The following is an 18885-nucleotide window of genomic DNA, read 5'->3' as shown; positions in this document are numbered from 1 at the left end:
TTATTCAGATCTTCTTGCAAGGTTTCCACATCCTGCGGAGAAGTTATTGCCCTGCTTAGCTTAGTATCGTCTGCAAATACAGAGATTGACCTGTTTATCCCATCCTCCAGGTCGTTTATGAATACATTAAATAGGATTGGTCCCAGCACAGAACCCTGGGGGAGTTCTTTTCATCTGAATCCAATGAGATTTGAAAATGACAGTCGCATGAGTTAACAAAAAAAAAAAGTGCGTTCTGTGCCTTCGTGAATTGAATCTTTGTATTCAAAGTTTATCTGAGAAGGTGTGTAGAAGACTGGTCATTCCTTGCAGTAACACTGTGTGTCATCTGTGATTGATTTCCATATGAAAACCTTCTACTGCAAGGTGGAAATGCTGGTTACTCTGATTTCAGCAAGTTTGTGGTTAATTATAGAAGGAATGAAATCAGCTGTAAAAACTGCCTATCCCTAACAGGGAGGAGTCCAGGTGGCCTGCCGAGGCGAAGGTGTCATTTCTGAACACTTCCTGGTTGTCATTCTATGGAAGCTCTGTGCATAGAATCTCCTCTACTGAGTACCAGTCTTCCATATCCACTGGGAGGACGGCAATCTGTCCCTATGCTGCTGACACTGAGCCTGGGATTCTACGTTCTTCCCTTCTGTTTGATCTCCTCTGTCAAGGCTGGTGAGTGTTACTGTTGTGTGACTTTTCCAGTTTTTGCTGAGATTGGCTTACGTATTCATATAGATCTGCTAAGGGACATTACAAACATTGGGTGATCATTGTCCTGCCTGGACTGTCCCTGTTAGATTAGCTGGCAATCATTACACCAGTGGGTAGCAGCAGCCAGCCAAAATCCGTCATCCTTATGCCTGGTACACACGATGGGATTATCAGACTGGATGGATGATCGTCCGTCCTTTTTTCTTTTTCTTTTCTTTTTTTTGCATGCTAATCTCATATCGGAAATAAAGTTTACTAAACTTCCTCAAACGACTTTTTTTGTGAAATAAAAAATAATAAAACTTCCCCAAACGACAGAATGCAAATTCGGAAGTGATGTCATTTGTTGTATTGTATTTGTACTGTATCTTCGGGCAAAAAGTGTACTGATCAAACGAAAATCGTATGATCTGGTATCGTACGAACAAAAGTTTCATGCTTATCCCATTGGATAATATTGGATGAACTGTCATGATCTACTCTCAAAAGCTCTGTATTAACAATCAGATTATTGTACGATCGCTTTGAAAGCTGTATTTTTCATACGATTTTCTGATCGTGTGTATGGCCTATTGGGGATACAGTTACAATTTTTTTCGCTGATCTCTATTCCTATGCGATACGTAAACTCTCTTGCTATGTACACAAAAAAGGTTTGTAAGAGGATATTGGTACACCGTTAATGGCACAGAGGCTGTTCAACTAGCAAAGCAAATTTTAATCCCTTGCTGATCACATAACATGTGTGTGGCAACAGAAAATGTAGGTTTTAATGGCTGCACATATGCATCCATGGGCTGCAGAGCTTTCTGTGCTGAGAGCATGCTCAGTGTGCTCTCCCAGCCCAGTGACCGAGCCGTCAAAGACAGCTCTCACTCTCTACTAATGATTGGAAGCCGGCAGGACTTGCTCTTGGTCACTGTGACAGCCAATCATGGTGGTCACATGACCGGCTGGCCCTTCCCTAAGACCCCATTAAAGGGATGCCGGGGGTGAGCAGGAAGAGGTTAATAAAGTAAACCTGTATTCAGAATGAATACCCATTTGTTTGGAAAGTAAACTAAAAAAATAAACTTTTTTTTTTAAGCACATGACTAGGGATTCAGAGTAAGCACAGGATAACCTTAGGTTGGGTTTACACATACAAGAAATCGTCTGGTTCAGCAGGAACCAAATTAATTTCAGTACGCGTGTACTGCTGTCTGTTCAACCAAAGTCAGTCTAATGACCGGCTCCTGTCGAACAGCCACGCTGGAAAACCAGCATGCGATCAGCTCTTGCAGCCAATGGCTGCAGCTCTGATCTGTGTGTTTTGACGGGGAGGGGAGACTGATTCATTAACATTGCTTGTGTGGATGCGGGTATCTGAGTTTTCTTTCTATACCAATGGTTGGGTACCCTGTACCGATGGTTGGGTACCCTGTATACCCTGCTTAATGTATTGTTCTTCTCTTTGCTAAAGTTGGCTATACACAATTATTTTTTTTTTCTTCTTGTTCAGTCTATGGGCTGAATGAAAAAAAAATCTAACAGATTTCACCATCGAGGCTATACAGAATTCCCCTGCTGGGCTATTGTATTTTGACAGCTGTGGTAGCGGCTGTCAGAATACCTGAACAGTGGCTGCATCTGATTGGACAATTTTCTGCCCTGCTTCTTCAATTATTCAGATGAAGGATATCCAAAGGAAGGGGGATGACAGGGCCACCCTCTAAGCAAATTTCTCCTGGTTCAAAACAAATAAGTTTTATTGTACAATTCATTTTTATTACATTTTTTTTAAACATATTAAACATACATGAGGTTTTGTATTTCACATATAATTGCACATGTTTTACAACATGTATACATTGGATTGAACATAAACAACACTGTTATATTAATTTAATGCCAAATTAACATTTAGTAATCAAAGTATATTAATATGAATATTAATAATAGGAAAGTATATTAATATGAACCATTTAAGATATAGAAGGTAAAAAAAAAGAAAGGGGGGGGGAAAAAAAAGAGGGAGAGAAGAAAGATCTGAGTTAAAATAATAAGCAATTTAGTGTAAATTCATAAATGAAGATTTAAATAATCAACATTTTTACTTCTGTCAGTCAGTTCTCACTGTTTTCTCTACTAACACAATTATTTATATACTGTTTGCATCCATGTTGGTTACATGTCCCATTACTCCCTATGTTATTAGCCATTCTATGCGAATGAAAGGTTGCCAATCATTTTTGCGAGCACACTTTTATCCAGGGGTGTTGCTAAACTTGTAGAGTATGGAATGTAATTTTAGCCTATAAAGTGCAGTAGTCAAGCGTTTATTACATATGCACAGCGTATAGAGTCAAGGTCAGGAGTATATAATGTAGAGCAGAGTGCAGTGGTCAGGAAGATATTACATATTGCCTTTTCATTGATAAGTGGGAGGAAAAAATGTCCCACTCCATTGATGGGCAGTGGGAAGATGAGATGCACCTTTCCATTTATGGTAAGTGGGAAGAAAAGATTCCCACTTCCAATATGGTCATGGGAAGGAAAAAAGTCTTCCATTGATGCTCTATGGGAGGAAAAGAATGCCCCCTTCTATTGGTGGTCAGTGAAAGTTAAAGATATCTTCTTGCATTGGAGGTAAGAGAGGTAGTGATTTTACCTTACATTGGTGGCCATTGGGGGGAAAAGATTCTCCCTACTATTGGTGGTCAGTGGAAGTAAAAGATGTTTCCCTTCATTTATGGTCGGTGGGAGGAAAATATGCTCCTTTCCATTGGTGGTAATTAGAAGGTGAAGATTCCTTCTTCCAATGGTGGTCAGTGGGAGAAAGTGATGCCCCTTTACATTGGTGGTAAGTGGAAGGAAAAGATACCCCCTTTCCAATGGTGGTCAGTGGGAGGAAAAGCTATTCCCTTCCATAGGTGATAAGTGAGTGCAAGCAAATTTCCCTTCAAATGGTGGGCAGTGGTAGAAAGGGATAACACCTTCCATTAAACTGCAGTTTTTTCCTTCTCCTGCAGTACTCCTAGGATATGTGACTTGGAATCCGAGGAAGCTGAGGCAGCAGGGGCACATCATTCTCGCTTAAGCAAGAATGGCAGCGGGTGGGCAGGGCCAGATCTAAAGTGTTAAAAAAAAAAATAAAGTAGCTGCTTGGCTATGAATGAGGGTGAGAGAAAGACTGGCTGCAGCTGCTCTTCGTAGCTGCTGCCCTGTGGTGCTGAACTGGTTATCCACTATATCAGCAAGAGGTGGGAGCTGCTGAGCATGAAATGTTTAATAGACGGAGTCAGGCAGCAATATACTGTGGGAACTGTAGTCCTAAGAAGCAGCTCTACTGTGTAATCAAGAGCCTTTGAGCTGCATTCACCAGATATGAGATTGCTGAGCGGAGGGAAAAGAGCTACATTTTCCCAGCTGTGAGGGACACAGCTTCTTCTTGCCGTGAGGGAAACCAGAGAGTGTGCACCTTCGCTGCTGCATGTCAGCAGCCTGTGAAGGATCTGAAGTGCTGAGTTCAGGGGTGCCGACAGTCTTGAGTCACCTAGGTGTAGAGCAGAAAGTGCACCAACCTGTGTGTGACCAGATGGTGAGCTGCAATTTTGCTGGGGTTGGTGAGCTGCTGCTGTGGGGATTTATATCTGCTGCTAGAGAGACTGAGCTCTTTAGTAACTGACCATACAGCCATCTAGTAGCCTTATTGCTGTCTGCAGGCTTGACTGTGACTATTCTCATATGCACCAATGGTACAATTGGGCCCCAGCGCTAGCTGGCTAAAGACTACAGTTTGTCCGATTACAGCTGCTGCACAAAGACCTTTGCATATTGCTTATGCTAAGAGGTACCTCTCAGGGAATATTGCACCATATCCTAGCCTATCCTATCCTAGCCATTCTTCTAGAATGCACTCTAGACTAGTTATAGTATTTTTATTCACATAGCAGTTAATGCTTATATGCACTGTTTATTACTGACTTTTCTGATTTATCGATTCCAGTCCAGTGGTACAGAACTCTATTCTAAGTTACTTTGGCATAGTGATTATACTGTCTAATAGATTGTGTCTAAACCTACCTTCTGTATGCTCATTTATGCTCAAACCACCATTTACTTAAACTCAATGTATTGATGTGGGTTAAATTTGCCACTAAACTAATTTTGCAGTGGGCTTGGGTCAGGGTTTTATTGCCCATTGTGTACATATAGAGGAGACTTTCATTTTCTGTCCTGGTGACCCCCCCCCTCCCCCTAGAGTGAGAACTGGAAACCATTAAAGACCTGTCATGGGTTCTAATCCTTCTGAACATTTTCCACACCAGTTTTTAGTGGGAATTGCATTTTAAGGAAAGTGTTGGTATTATTTGGCCTATGTGCCACACTGAAATTTGAAAGCTTGTGTTGCTCTTGGGCATTGTTGCACAGTGTCATTTGAGATCATGAATGCCTCAAGGGCATGTTCACATTGTGAAGATGAAGGATTTGGAACTAAAGCCAACCTTGCACCAAAATTTGTCCGGTTAAGCAGGGACCAGCTGAAACTTGATCCATGTACAGTATGAGCAGGATGGTTATACACAAGTCGATCTATTGGGTTTTTCCCGAACAATCAGTGCCCCTGGCTATAGGCAGCAACACTGATCAGTGTTTTCTAACAGCGGCGTAATCTCCCTGCTGTCAGAAAACAATACAACAAAATCCATGGTTTTTTTACAACGGATGTTGGCTCAAACTTGTCTTGCACACACACGGTCACACAAATCTTGTTGGAAATTCCGAACGTCAAGAACGCGGTGACGTACAACACGTACGAAAAGCCAAGAAAAATGAAGTTCAATAGCCAGTGCGGCTCTTCTGCTTGATTCCGAGCATGCGTGGAACTTTGTGCGTCGGAATTGTGTGCACACGATTGGAATTTCCGACAACGGATTTTGTTGTCTGAAAATTTGAGATCCAGATCTCAAATTTTGTGTGACGGAAATTTTGATGGAAAATGTCCGATGGAGCCTACACACGGTTGGAATTTCCGACTACAAGCTCCTATCAAACATTTTCCGTCGGAAAATCCGACCGTGTGTAAGGGGCATTAGAGTAGCAAAGTTGTGCCTGCTCCTTTTCAGTGTGCACAAAGCCCTGACCAGGTGAGGAAGCTGAGCTGTTCTTACGCTAACACGCTAAGTGAAGTGCTGCTGACAACTGGGGTGGGGGCCGTTCCCCTAGGAAGCAAGCAGGAGTGCAAAAAACACTAAAACCCGCATGAGAGCTGTAATGATTTGTATGGAGATCTGTGTTGTGCCATTTACAAGTGTATAATTTTCTCAATCCTAAATGATAGGTTCACTATACTACGAACCTTCTGGGAGTTTAGTAAAAGCCAAAATTTTGGCACTCAGTCCTCCATAAGAAAACCATCAGCCCAAAATGGCAGTTAAAATAGAAAACTGCAAGTGAATACAGTGTCAGCCATCATAATTCTTTACAGGTGATTTCCTTGCTCACATACCAGGAAAAGGGAGTGACACAGAAAGATGTCAGACCTGAGCAGTATTCATCCCCGACAAATTAAATATGGCACTGTGTGGATTAATCATTTACTAACAGTCTATTGGATTACAGCGCATGATCTGTGGCACAAAGACAGATAAACTGCAAGTAGTATGACCCCTCATTTTACTTTCATGTCTGCTATGGTAACAAACCTGCATTACAGAATGGAAAAAAGAGGTTGGGACTTTGAATGAGGCATATTGTTGAATAATTATTAAACATATATTCATTTTTTCCATCTACAATGGTGATTTTCCAAGTATATGACAGTAGGTACATGCATAATTACAAATTTTGCAATAAAACATGATTGTAACATAAATGACATGACACATAACATAACATGGTGTGGATGAATATCCTCGATGACAGGATTCCCTTTCGGACTATATAGCATGTTGGGTCTAAAATATATTGCATTAAAAGCATGGTAGACCATCTGTAGGACATGGTGCATCTGTGTACCTACTGTCATATCCTCGGAAAATCACCGTTGTAGAAGGAACAAATAAATACAGTATATGTTTAATAATTAATCATTGTTCAATATGCCTCATTCAAAGTCCCAACCTCTTTTTTTTCCATTCCATACCACTAGGGATGGAGGCACATGTGTATGAGTGTACATATGAGTCTCATATAAGGTCCCAAACCCCTTTTTTCCCATTCTACAAACCTGTATTACTTCCAGTCTCTACAACAGGCAGTAATAATTGGCATGGATTTTCATCTGTGTATTTAGTTGTTTGCATTGATGTCAGCTTTAAAAGGTATAGGGTATGGGCAGGGCCAGATTAAGAGCATGGGTCTGGTGCTGAGAATTTTGGTGGGCCGTTTTATGGCAATAAATAAAATAAACACGCAAACAATTTTTTGTTAAAATTGTAATCCCCCCCCCCCCCCTGTAAAGTATGTAGATGTACTGTATATAATTCTCGGGTAACAATCCCCCCAGATAGTGTGTGTGTGTGTGTGTGGTGGTATATTCCCAGGTGATCCCCTGTATAGTGTGTGTAGTGGTATAGTCTGAAGTAGGCATGCACCTATGTATGTGTAGTGTTATAAAATCATATAATCCTCCTGTGGAAGGTGTGTAGTGGTATATCCCCATACTGTACAGTGGTATTTTCCTGCTTTATAGTATGTTAAATACACTGAATAATTACTGCTCGGTATGGACACTCTCAAACTCCCTGCACTCACCCATGTCATATCGTCATCAACCTTTCCCAGGAGGCCACTATCTTTGCCAGTCAAAATCTGAATGCTACCTTCTGTCAGCCACGTGGGATGGAGCCAAAGAAAAGGACATATACTCCAAATTGCTCCCAGAGAGAGCGAGAGCTTGCTCCACATTGCGCCCAGAAAGAGAGAGAGCTTACTCCAAATTGCTCCCAGAGAGAGCGAGAGCTTGCTCCACATTGCCCCAGAGAGAGCGAGAGCTTGCTCCACATTGCCCCCAGGGAGAGAGAGAGCTTGCTCCACATTGCCTCTAGAGAGGGAGAGCTTGCTCCACATTGCTTCTAGAGAGCTTGCTCCACATTGCCCCCAGTGAGAGAGAGAGCTTGCTCCACATTGCCCCCAGGGAGAGAGAGAGCTTGCTCCACATTGCCCCCAGGGAGAGAGAGAGCTTGCTCCACATTGCCCCCAGAGAGAGAGAGAGAGAGAGAGCAAGCCTGCTCCACGTTGCCCCCAGAGAGAGAGAGAGCGAGCCTGCTCCACGTTTCCCCGAGAGAGCGAGCCTGCGCCACGTTGCCCCCAGAGAGAGCAAGCGAGCCTGCGCCACGTTGCCCCCAGAGGGAGAGCAAGCCTGCGCCATGTTGCCCCCAGAGGGAGAGCGAGCCGTTGCCCCCAGAGGGAGCGAGCTTGCGCCATGCTGCCCTCAGAGAGAGAGCGAGCCTGCTCCGTATTGCCCCCAGAGAGAGAGAGTGAGCCTACACAACGTTGTCCCCAGAGAGAGCGAGCCTGTGCCACATTGTCCCCAGAGAGAGAGAGCCTGCTCCTTGTTGCCCCCAGAGAGAGAGAGAGCGAGCCTGCTCCACGTTGCCCCCAAAGAGAGAGCGGGAGAGAGAGCCTGCTCCATGTTGCCCCCAGAGAGAGAGAGTGCCTGCTCCACGTTACCCCCAGAGAGACTTCCTCTTTACAAAAGAGTCCCCAGAGCTCACCCTTACATTAAAGTCTGCACCAGTCCCCATTACATCTGAGTCTGCAGGGTTCCCCCTTACAGTGCAAAGGGGGAACGCTGCGGGCTGTGATGTAAGGAGGTCTCTTGTCACCGAAGGTGGAGGCCCACTTACACAAGAGTTGCCAGAATTGCCCCTTAAATGAAAGTCCACGGAGTTCATTTAAAGAGAAGTATGTGTTCAGCAAAAACCTGCATGTGTAAAATAGGAGATGTAAAATGACTGTAAAGTGTTTAAAATATGATATCATGCCTTCATCTGACATTTGGACATTTGGACTTAGAACTATTTGTTATCCTCTCCCAAGTCCCAAATATAAATGCCATGTAACAATAATGGAAACAACCCGGAGGTGTGGATGTGATCTAGATAAATGGTCGACTAACTAAGCTGGGCTGCCTCCACTTCTGGGCTGGGAACCCAAGCACTGTGAAAAGAGAGGGGAAGGAAAAAGGCCATATAGTGTAATAAAGTTTTATTATTTTTTTTTTTTTTTTTTTTTTTTTTAGTAAAAAACAAAAATAAAATGTAAATTGCATTCACAAGCACTGGATGCAGTACGGCTTATAATCAAGACAGGCACAAGGAGCAGTTTCTGGAATAGAGGAGCGGTGGATGGGATTCACCAGGAAAACTGCTGCAGCCGCCGAGAGTCTGTCAGTTAGAAGAGAAGGCAGGGCTGTGAAGCAGCCATTGTGTATACAAAGGATCCAGGATACAGGTACACTTGTGTTGGTGTACCACACTTTGGCAGTATAAGTCCACTTAAATATATGCACAGCCAGAGGGCTAACTAGAACCCTTAGGGCCCCAATGCAAGAAACCATAAAGGCCCCCCTTTCCATTTGTCCGGAGCCCTTTACCCCCTGTCACGGGGCTCTTTATTATAGTCCCGAAGTGGGACCATTTCACGTGTTCTGCAGCGGGCCCCCTTCCTGCCATCTTAGCCTCCTTCCATGGTGATGGATTGCTAGGGCCCGGTCACAAGTGCGACCTTTGCGACCCTGGTATTTCCACCACTGTGCACAGCACAGTATATGCATGCAGGTATTTGGCATTTTGCTGGTACAGTAGTTACTAGCAAAGATGGGATCACTTTTTGATAAAGCTGGTCAGCTTGAACATATATTGCACAAAATATACAAACCACAAGTCTGTTTTTATGCAGTGGTTGTCTCTAAAGTGGATTTAAACCCTTTACAATCACTTTTTACTACAGGTAAGCCTATAATAAGGCTTACCTGTAGCTACCCTGGATATCTCCTAAACCTGCATGGTTTAGGAGATATCCCCTGTATCTGCATTTGCCATTGTCATCGGCACATGCGCACTGAAGCAATGGCACGTACATGCCGCTGAGCAAAGGTTCGGCCTGACTATAGCCTGTTGGCCGGTTCGGCAAACACCCCACAATGCACAGTGCATTCTAGGACCCTGATTGGCTGAAGCCTTGCAAAACTAGCGGCGCTTTACCGCTGTTATAGTTCTATTTCGGCCATTAGCGGGGCGCTTTTAAAACCCCGCTTTTAACGGCCGCTAGCGGCCGAGGAAAGGGTTGTTAGCGGCCATTTTGCAGCGCTGCCCAATCGCTTTGCAGGTGCTTCGTCAGCACTGCCCATTCATTTCAATGGGCAGGGGTGGTGGAGGAGCAGTGTATACACCGCTCCCGCACCGCCCCAAAGATGCTGCTTGCAGGACCTTTTTTCCTGTCCTGCAAGCGCACCGTGCCAGTATGAAAGCACTCAGGCTTTCACACTGGGGTGGCTTGAGAGGTGCTTTTCAGGCGCTATTTTTAGCGCTAAAGCTCCTGAAAAGCGCCCCAGTGTGACAGGGTGTGACTGAGTGTAGAGTGTTAGTGTAGTACTTTACATACCATTTAGTGCTGTATACCCTTTCCTTTTTTTTTTTTTTTTTTGTCCCCTGCCTGCCTCCATTTTTTTAAATTGTCAGCCACAGTTTTTCTGACTGCGACGCTGTGTTTCCCCTTTTTTATATAATTTTTTTTTTTATAGTTTTTACATTTCTGTCAGGGCCAGCCCTCAATTTAAAAGTTCACCAAACACCACTTTTCATTCATAAAAGTGCATCCAATCACACATTTCCCAGTTTCTATAAAATTTGGTTAATAAGCCCCCACCCCAAATCATGTCTGGAAAGCCAACAAGGAGAGGCAGACGTTCCCATGCCACTATGAGGTGGTCAGAAACATCTGTGTTCACAGGCAAAGGTGGACGTGGTCTGTCCTCAGGCAGAGCACATTTGTCTCTATTTAGTGATGTTGCCCGTGCTATCCAGCATACAGAGGAGGTGGACTAGTTTACTAAACCATCATCCTCATCCTCTATGACCCAAGCTGACACTAGTGCACAGTCCACGACCTCCTCTGCATGCTGTAGCTGGATAGCACGGGCTTACTAAACTATCATCATCCTCTATGACCCAACTGACACTAGTGCAGTCCACCACAGCTGCCAGAGCGGCTTATTCTGCCTCTTTGTCCACAGATACTCCTGCTATAGCCCCAGCATCATGCATGGAGGAATCAGTTGAATTATTTGAACACTGGGGAAGCCACTTGCTTCTTGAGGATGCACAGACATTGCTTGATTCTGAGGTAGAGGAAGGGAGTAACATGAGCCTACAGAGAGGGGAGAACACTGATAAACTAGTTTTGTGGGTGTTGATTGTATCTTGAAGTAAATTTTTAGTATAGGTTTCATGGGCACAATTAACACCCAAAGATCAATTTTTCCGCAACTGTGTGACGGGCGTCAAATTTTTACATTTTTTGACAGCAAGGCCAATTCTTGCTGTTATCAAGAGTACCTCTAGAAGGTTTCGGGTGAAGGCACCACCAACACCCAAAGCCCAATTTTCCGCACCTGTTACTTCTATACAAAGTTTGCGAAAGACACCAGACTTTGTCTAAAAAAAAAAAAAAAAAAAAATGTTAATCTTGGCCTGAGTGTACTATAAGTTGACTTCTTCACATAAGGCTTGCTCAATGTGGTGCAAAAATGTATTTCCATCCAAAGTCTGCCGAAGAGACACCAGAACTTATCCGTAAAATCTCAAATCTTGTTTCGAGGGCACTAAATTGTGGCCTCATCATACAGACTGGCTTCCCAAGCAGCTGTTTGTTTACAAAATAAAGAAAGCTTGCAGAGAAAATCAATTTAAGACCCCTTTCACACTGGAGGCGTTTTTCAGTCGCTTTAGTGCTAAAAATTGCGCCTGTAAAGCGCCTGAAAAAAGCCTCCGCTGCAAACCCAGTGTGAAAGCCCAGGTGCTTTCACACTGGGGCGCTGCGCTGGCAGGGCATCATAAAAAGTCCTGAAAGCGGCTTCTTTGCAGCGCATTAGGAGCGGTGAACTCACCGCTCCTAAAGCGCCCCTGCCCATTGAAAACAATGGGGCAGCGCTGCTACACCGCCAGCAAAACGCAGCTGCGTTTTACGGGCGGATTTAACCCCTTTTCGGCCGCTAGCGGGGGTTAAAACCTCCCCGCTAGTGGCCGAATAGCGCTGCTAAAACAACGGTAAAGCGGCGCTAAAAATAGTGTCGCTTTACCGCTGACGCCCGAGGCAGCACAATGTGAAAAGGGGTCTTAATGTCATTTTTTTTTTTCTCTTTATAAATGTCAGTTTTGCTGCAGCCGGTTCTATACACGGTGCAAATGCGCCACTTTACAGACTAAGGGGACCCCCCCAGGCACTATATGTAAAGGAATTTTTCATTTTTATTGTTTCACTTTAAGGATCATTAAAATTCCCCCAGGGCAGTAGCCACCCCCCCCACATACCCTTCTTATGTTCAATAACTTGTATATAAGCCTTCAAAATGTGGACTTTTGATTTTTCAAGATCGGGTCCCATAGACTTTAATGGGGTTTGACGTTCGTTTCCAAACTTTTGCAATGTTCGAGAGTTCTGGCGCGAACCGAATTGGGGGTGTTCGGACCATCTTTAACAGTTTTTTTCTCAGTTCTCTGTTCTCTAGCTTGTCTTGGAGAAGAACAGTTGTAACTTTGTGGGTTGCTGTGTCAGACCCTTTCCTTTCTGACATGTGGCATTGTGCCATGTGAAAAACAGAACAGTTGACCTCTGGCACTTGGAGAAACCATGTTAGATGACATAAGCGGCTTTGTGTTGTTTGCACAGTTGTTTCACTAGTGAAATTCAGTACAGTAGACTCTCATGTTCCCAGTGTTTACTGTACTAGGCGATGGATGTGTAATTTGCAGAGCCGTATGTGTACTGAATTCTATAGAATTCAGAAATGTAGCTCTGATTCCTAGCATCAGGATTTTAAGTTGAGTCATATTTCAGTTGAAATGCATTTACGGGAACAATAATATAATAAGATGTATAGCTCTGTGTCCCTGGAATTCCAAACTACCAGACAGGCAAGAAGCATTGCCAGACTTTCAGCAGTAGGGAATTGGGCTAGTGTGTAGCAGAACCATAATATATAACACTAGTCATTTTAAAGTGTGTGTGTGTTGTGTTTTTTTTATTTATTTTTTTTTTTTTCACCTAGTGATTTCTACCACTAATTCCTGTCCTAGAGTGACAGTCACCAAATTTTATGGTGGAGCTGAATTGTCATTCTAGGCTGCTCTCCTGCCTTGGACTACAAACACCTCTACATTGACAGGAGGTATTCTATAGTCCACAGAAAATTACAAGGATGCTGGATTTCTAGTAAGAAAGAAGTCCGGTTTTCCCACACAATGGGTTTGTGGCACATCTGCAGGGTTTTTCGGTTTTGCAGTTTCAGTGAATTTATGTAGAAATTTGCTTAACTAAATCTTAGCTGCTGAATTCCCCAAAACAACTCCTTGCAGTTTTCTTTTGGTGTGTTTTTTTTTTTTTTTTTTTTTCCGTTTTCTTTGTGTGTGGTCTTTTCTTTCTTAAACACTTTTTTATTTTCTGCTAGGTAATTGACACAGGCAAAGCTACCCTCTGTACACATCACATCCCTGTATACTTATACAGAAAAGTAGGGGGCAAAAGACCACCACGTATTTGTCCCCACTATTGCCATAGCTACCATTTAAAATGAGTCAATCCTTTTTAATAATAAAAAAAAAAATTTAGGCAGGCCTAAAGTGAGAGGCAGTGGCTCTGCATGTGGAAGTAGCAGAAGGCAAGCAGATTCTGCAGAATAAAGCGGTGGCCAGGCTGCACCATCTAAAGTAAAGGTATGGTTGCATTTTCTATCAGAGAGTAGATGTACTTTACAGCTATAGCATACGCAGAAGGTAGTTGAGTGGCTAACAAAGCCTTCCTCTTCTTCCTCCTCCCAGGTGCACAGCAGGCAGTTGTCAGCAACTGCTGTTAATGCACACTCTTCTTCCATCACTTTTGCTAATCCCACAGCCAGTGGTTTGCAGGGCCGGTGCTACCACTAGGCGAACTAGGCAGCCGCCTAGGCGCACTGCTGCCTAGGGTGCCCGGCCACTGGTGCTCCTACTCTCTTCTCTCTGCAGCAAGCAACTAAGTCTCCAGCATCAGCAGGCAGCCGCCGCTCCGTTCGCACATAGTGTCAGAGGCGCAGCGGCGGTGGAGGACTGCATCTGTGTCCCAACTCCCGAATGTATGGAAGCAAGCAAACATTCACTGATGGGCGCTGGTGAGGCTGCATTTGATGGGCGCTGGTGAAGCTGCATTTGATGGGCGCTGGTGAAGCTGCATTTGATGGGCGCTGGTGAGGCTGCATTTGATGGGCGCTGGTGAAGCTGCATTTAATGGGCGCTACATTAAAAAGGTGGGGTATACATGGGCAGGGCAAAGGGGGTGAAGTATATGGGGGCGGCAAAATTAGGTTTTGCCTAGGGTGTCAAAAATCCTTGCACCATCTCTGGTGGTTTGCATTTGCTGTTAATGTGCCCTTTTGCTTATCTCCTGCTACTTCTGCTCTAGCCCCACAAATGGGCAAATAAAAATTATGTGGTCATGCAATCACTGACTTACTGTAGGAGGATGGTCTTGGTCATCCACGAGAAAGGCTACTGATAAGGCAGTACAGCCAGTCATCCTGTACTGGGCCCGGGCCCCATCAGTTCAAAAGAGGAGCCTGGGCACCTGCTGAGGGCCAGCTGTACTGTCTTATTGCAGACACCAATTGTCTTCTGCCTCCCCTGCAGTGCTGCCCAGTCTCTCCTACTCTTTCTCCTTCCAGCTGCACTGCAGGGGGATTGGTTCAAGTACATGTGCGGCTTCCATCTGCTGCCCGAGCCCCCCTGTGTGCTCCTTTCCCTCACAGCACTTCCAACTTCCCTCCTCTACTCTCCCGCCGGCAGCTGCTGGTGCCGTCCTTTCCCAAATGAACACCGTAAGTAATCTGTACCAATCACTTGTGTCCATTCATCACTGAAGCATAGCAAACTGCATTTACTATGCTTCAGTTTGTGAATGAGCAGGAAGCCTCAGAGCGCTTCCTATTCTTCTATACAGTTGATATTACAGAGAAAGGGACTGATATATGTCCTTAGTCACTGTCGGGGGGGGGGGGTGGCCTGTCAGGTAGGCTGTATGGGGCCCCGGGATTTCTAACAGCAGCCCTGTGCACAAGCATTTTTGCTTTCAGATACTGAGGGCATTAAGAGGCAGTGATTATCCAGCAGCTGGAGATTACTGAAGTGGGCTCCAGTGATGAGTAGGGGGGTAGATGATGAGGTGACAAATTGTATATGGATACCACTAATTGGAGAGCAGGAAAGTGCTGAGAGAGATGCAGAACAGCATCGATGGAGGATTATAAGTAGGGGCAGTTTGCAGAGGACTAGAGGGAGCAGCTATCATAACCAATATTACGGCACTGCCTACAGGTGCAGGGCACTGCTGTCCCCAGGGCTAGTCCACAGGGCTCTGCAGTGTAGGCCTTTATTAACATAACAGCCCTGTTGTGGTTTGCAGCATATCAGTCAAGTACAAGCCATTTGGGTACTACATGCATTCAGAGACACGTGACTGCATTGTAGCGCTCGGTGGGAGCAATACATTAATAAGACAAGCCAGCAGCAAAAGGTCTACACTCTTCATTCTTTGCATCCACCCCCACCACAAAATTCTCCTTCTGCATTTTCTGCGACATCTCTGGCCCGTCGTGACAGGCAAGGAGTCTCCTAAGCAGTTTCAGAGGCTTAGGATATGCCATGTATGCCAAGTGAAGACGAGAGTCATGAGGCCATGTTGAGGAGGGTCAAGTGAAGACTTTTGTAGACTTCTCCTATAATCACCTTGCCATCTCCAGCAGCATGCTTTTCATGGCTGGGGCAGAAATGTCCTCTAATCATCCTCTCGCTTATTGCTTTAATGCCATCTTGGGAAAACTGCTGGCTTTACAGCTGGTCCCATTCCAGTCTGCGGAATTAGACCCTTTCCACAAGTTTAAAGTCTGTGCTAGAACACAGAATTTTATTACCTGAATTGCAGTTTTTCTGACAATGATTCCCCAGCTACCACAAATGACTGCTGCAAAGTAGTTCAGTGGTCCTTAAGCAGCACATGATTACACCTATCTAATTTGGTACATGCAGGTTGAATAATAATTACAGCTGCTGGTCTGGTGAAATTGTAGCTACTTTATGAAGTTCTGAAGCTTTGGAGACCTAAAAACTGGCCAAATCTTAGATAGTCTAAGGCCATGTAAAGTGCCCCTAAAATAGCTAATTATATATACTGCACAAAGGCTGAGCTAATTATCCATTTTCTACCACTGCTAAGCAGCTCAGTTCCTAACAATGTTAACCCCTTAGAGCTGGCACCTAAGGGGTGTAGAATGCCAGGAGGCAGGGCGGTGTTTATGATCATGTGGCCACCGTTATTGGCTGTCACAGTGGTCACATGATCGGAAAGCTCCCAATAGCAAACAGTGATTGGGAGCTTTCCGTTAGCCGCCGGGAGCATGCAGGTCGAGTGCTCTCAGCACAGCTGTTTTTGCAACATTGCACGCAAAAATGCGGCCACTTGACGCCAAGGCCCACCCTCTGAAAGGCTGCATATTTGCTTGTGGCCGGCGTCAAGAGGTTAAACTGGCCATACAATATTTTTTAATCAAAATGCTATTACTGTATTTTGGTTTATTTTTTCCATTTTCAGTTAGTGGGGTCAAATTGATGATTGTTTTCGATCGTAGTAATGAAAAAATTTGAAGGAGCAGGATGGAATTTCTTTTTTTTGACCAAACAGAATTTTAACTGTGAGGTTTTCGTTTAGGAAGAATTTTATATATTGTAATGTAAAGTAAAACAAGTAGAAACTGCGCTAATTAAAACAAATGCCACATTTTTAAAGCAGCAACTCTTCTGTGAGATACAAACACAGTCAACAATAGCAGAGTTGCTCTATTTAATTGATTATACCATCAGTAACATTAAAAAAAGTCCAGAAATAAAAGAAGGTTATGAAAAAAGTCTTAATCCTTGACACCATCTGCCACCTAGACTCTGAAGTCTATCAAGGAGCCCCACGGCAAGTTGTGTGAGCAGACCAACTGATCTTTACAAGTGTTGGCAAACTGCAATCGATGCCTGGAATAATATGAGGTTTACTTGTCACACCACTCTATGGACGGTTGGTGGGATGCTGTGAGAGGACCCTCTGATACCAAAGGCCCATGCTGGGTGTTTAGCCACAAGTGTCACTGACCTTCTGTAATAGGAGGTCTGTACTAGCGGATAAGTGAGCACTCTGTTCTGTGTTGGTGGTGGTACTTCCAAAGGTCACAGAGTCTAGGTGATGGATGATGTCAATGATTAAGAAATAATTTACTACCTTCTTTTATTTTGTCTAATATATTGTAATGTGCATGTTCTATGCACAATAAAAACCTGTTTAATACATCTGGGATTCCATTCAAGTAGCAAGTCTCAGAAAAATTTTTAAGGTCTTTTGAATTAAATTGGTTGACTCAATGATGGCTAGATCGAATGCTCTGACAAATAATTTTTCAGAATTTCGGTACAAACGTTCAAAAGAAATTCTACTGTTTATGGCCAGCTTTAGGCAAATGTCTCAGCAGCTTGTTGTGGAATTCCCCATGACTTTATTGCAAATACTGGTTGCTTACAGAGTGGCACATAAGGAGTGGAAGCAATGCTGGACCCGGGCCATCGAATATTCACTTCAGTTATACAATCTTGCAAAAAGCAAATTGCTGTTCACTTTGAACACCCAATTATGTGCCGATGCGTTTCACTGGATAATTTTAAGTAAATGGTTACAATTGTTTTTTTTTTTTTTTTTTCATTTAGTCTCAGGACAATTATCTCATCTAGCAGTATCATGCAATTGTTGGATGTTAATAAATGATACAAATAGTTGAATTTTGGCAATTGGTGAAAATATAGCTGTTTTACGGTACCCTCTCTGAGCTTCTAAAATAGACCTTCAGGTGAAATTTTCATGAGCTTGTCTGTCCTATGCCAAGGAGATCTATGGTCATTATAGTCTTGTGACATACAATTAACAGCCCTGTGTAAACCGGTCTTTATACAAAATTTGCATAAATATGTTACAAATAAAGAGGCATTCTTTGAATGACATTCCGTTTTGTATAAATGTACATTTATTTTATGTGCCCTTTGCAATGTGTGAGTAACATTGTAAAAGCAACATATTTGTTCTGGTAAGTCAATGTATGGCAGCTTGCCAGTAATTTTTTTCAACAGTTTTGTTGCTAAGCCAGTTTCTCCAAGAGGCTTGGAAATATTATCGGCATCCAAAAATGAAGGTAGGCTCAAACAAATTACTTTTTGTTATAAAAAAAGGTCTTCTGGCATAACAAACCCCCCCCTTTTTTTTTTTCTTAACATTCTTACATTGACTTTGTTTTGCTCATTGACTCATTCACAGCAGCGAGCCACACTGGACACCCAGTTGGTGTGTGCTGAGAGTAAGTGTCCATGTGCCAATCTCAATACCAGTGGCGGCCGGGGGAATTCTTTTTTTTTTTTTTTTTTTTGGGGGGGTGGCAAACAGTATGCCTGGGTCGGTCGGTAGCACTTATCCATCACCGACGGCTTCCCCTGCTTGGCGGCCGCCCGTTCTCCTGCTGTGCTCCTGCGACCTCTCATTCTCCAGGTCAACACGTGGCTTCCCCTTTCCTCCCTCCTCCTTCTCGGCGGCCAATAGGGAATCTTCTCTTTCTCACGGGTCTCACACCCGCTTCTGATTGGCCAGATTGAGGATCAGTGTTTCAACAGGAAATTTTCATTCGCTGTTGTAACACACCTGGGTGGGATCAGAGCGCATTCTCTGTGTCCCGAGCCCACCCAATTTTGAAGGCTATTAGAGCCTCTGGCTCTAATCAGGTGCTTCAAAAAAAAACCTGCCGCTATAATTAATGCACCCGGTGCCCTGAAAGGGGCTGGATGCATGAATAGGGGGTGGTCGTGGATAAATTCATGCTATGCATGCTTTGTATGAATCTATCCATTACCATATAGGGGGTGGAGT

At 43.9% G+C, this 18885-nt stretch overlaps 1 protein-coding gene across 1 annotated transcript in view; it reads left to right on the top strand.

Moving 5' to 3' along the window:
• The first annotated feature begins 209 nt into the window (after positions 1 to 209).
• The window catches only part of LIPI (lipase I), a 61874-nt gene continuing 43198 nt past the window's right edge, over positions 210 to 18885 (top strand). Inside the window, exon 1 of the mRNA XM_073617047.1 lies at positions 210 to 666. Coding sequence (XP_073473148.1) covers positions 522 to 666 — 145 coding nt within the window. The 5' untranslated portion in view covers positions 210 to 521. The remainder of the gene's footprint in view (positions 667 to 18885) is intronic.

Source organism: Aquarana catesbeiana, linkage group LG02 (assembly GCF_042186555.1).
Source record: "Aquarana catesbeiana isolate 2022-GZ linkage group LG02, ASM4218655v1, whole genome shotgun sequence".
Taxonomy (NCBI): domain Eukaryota; kingdom Metazoa; phylum Chordata; class Amphibia; order Anura; family Ranidae; genus Aquarana; species Aquarana catesbeiana.
This window is presented reverse-complemented; position numbering and strand designations above follow the sequence as displayed.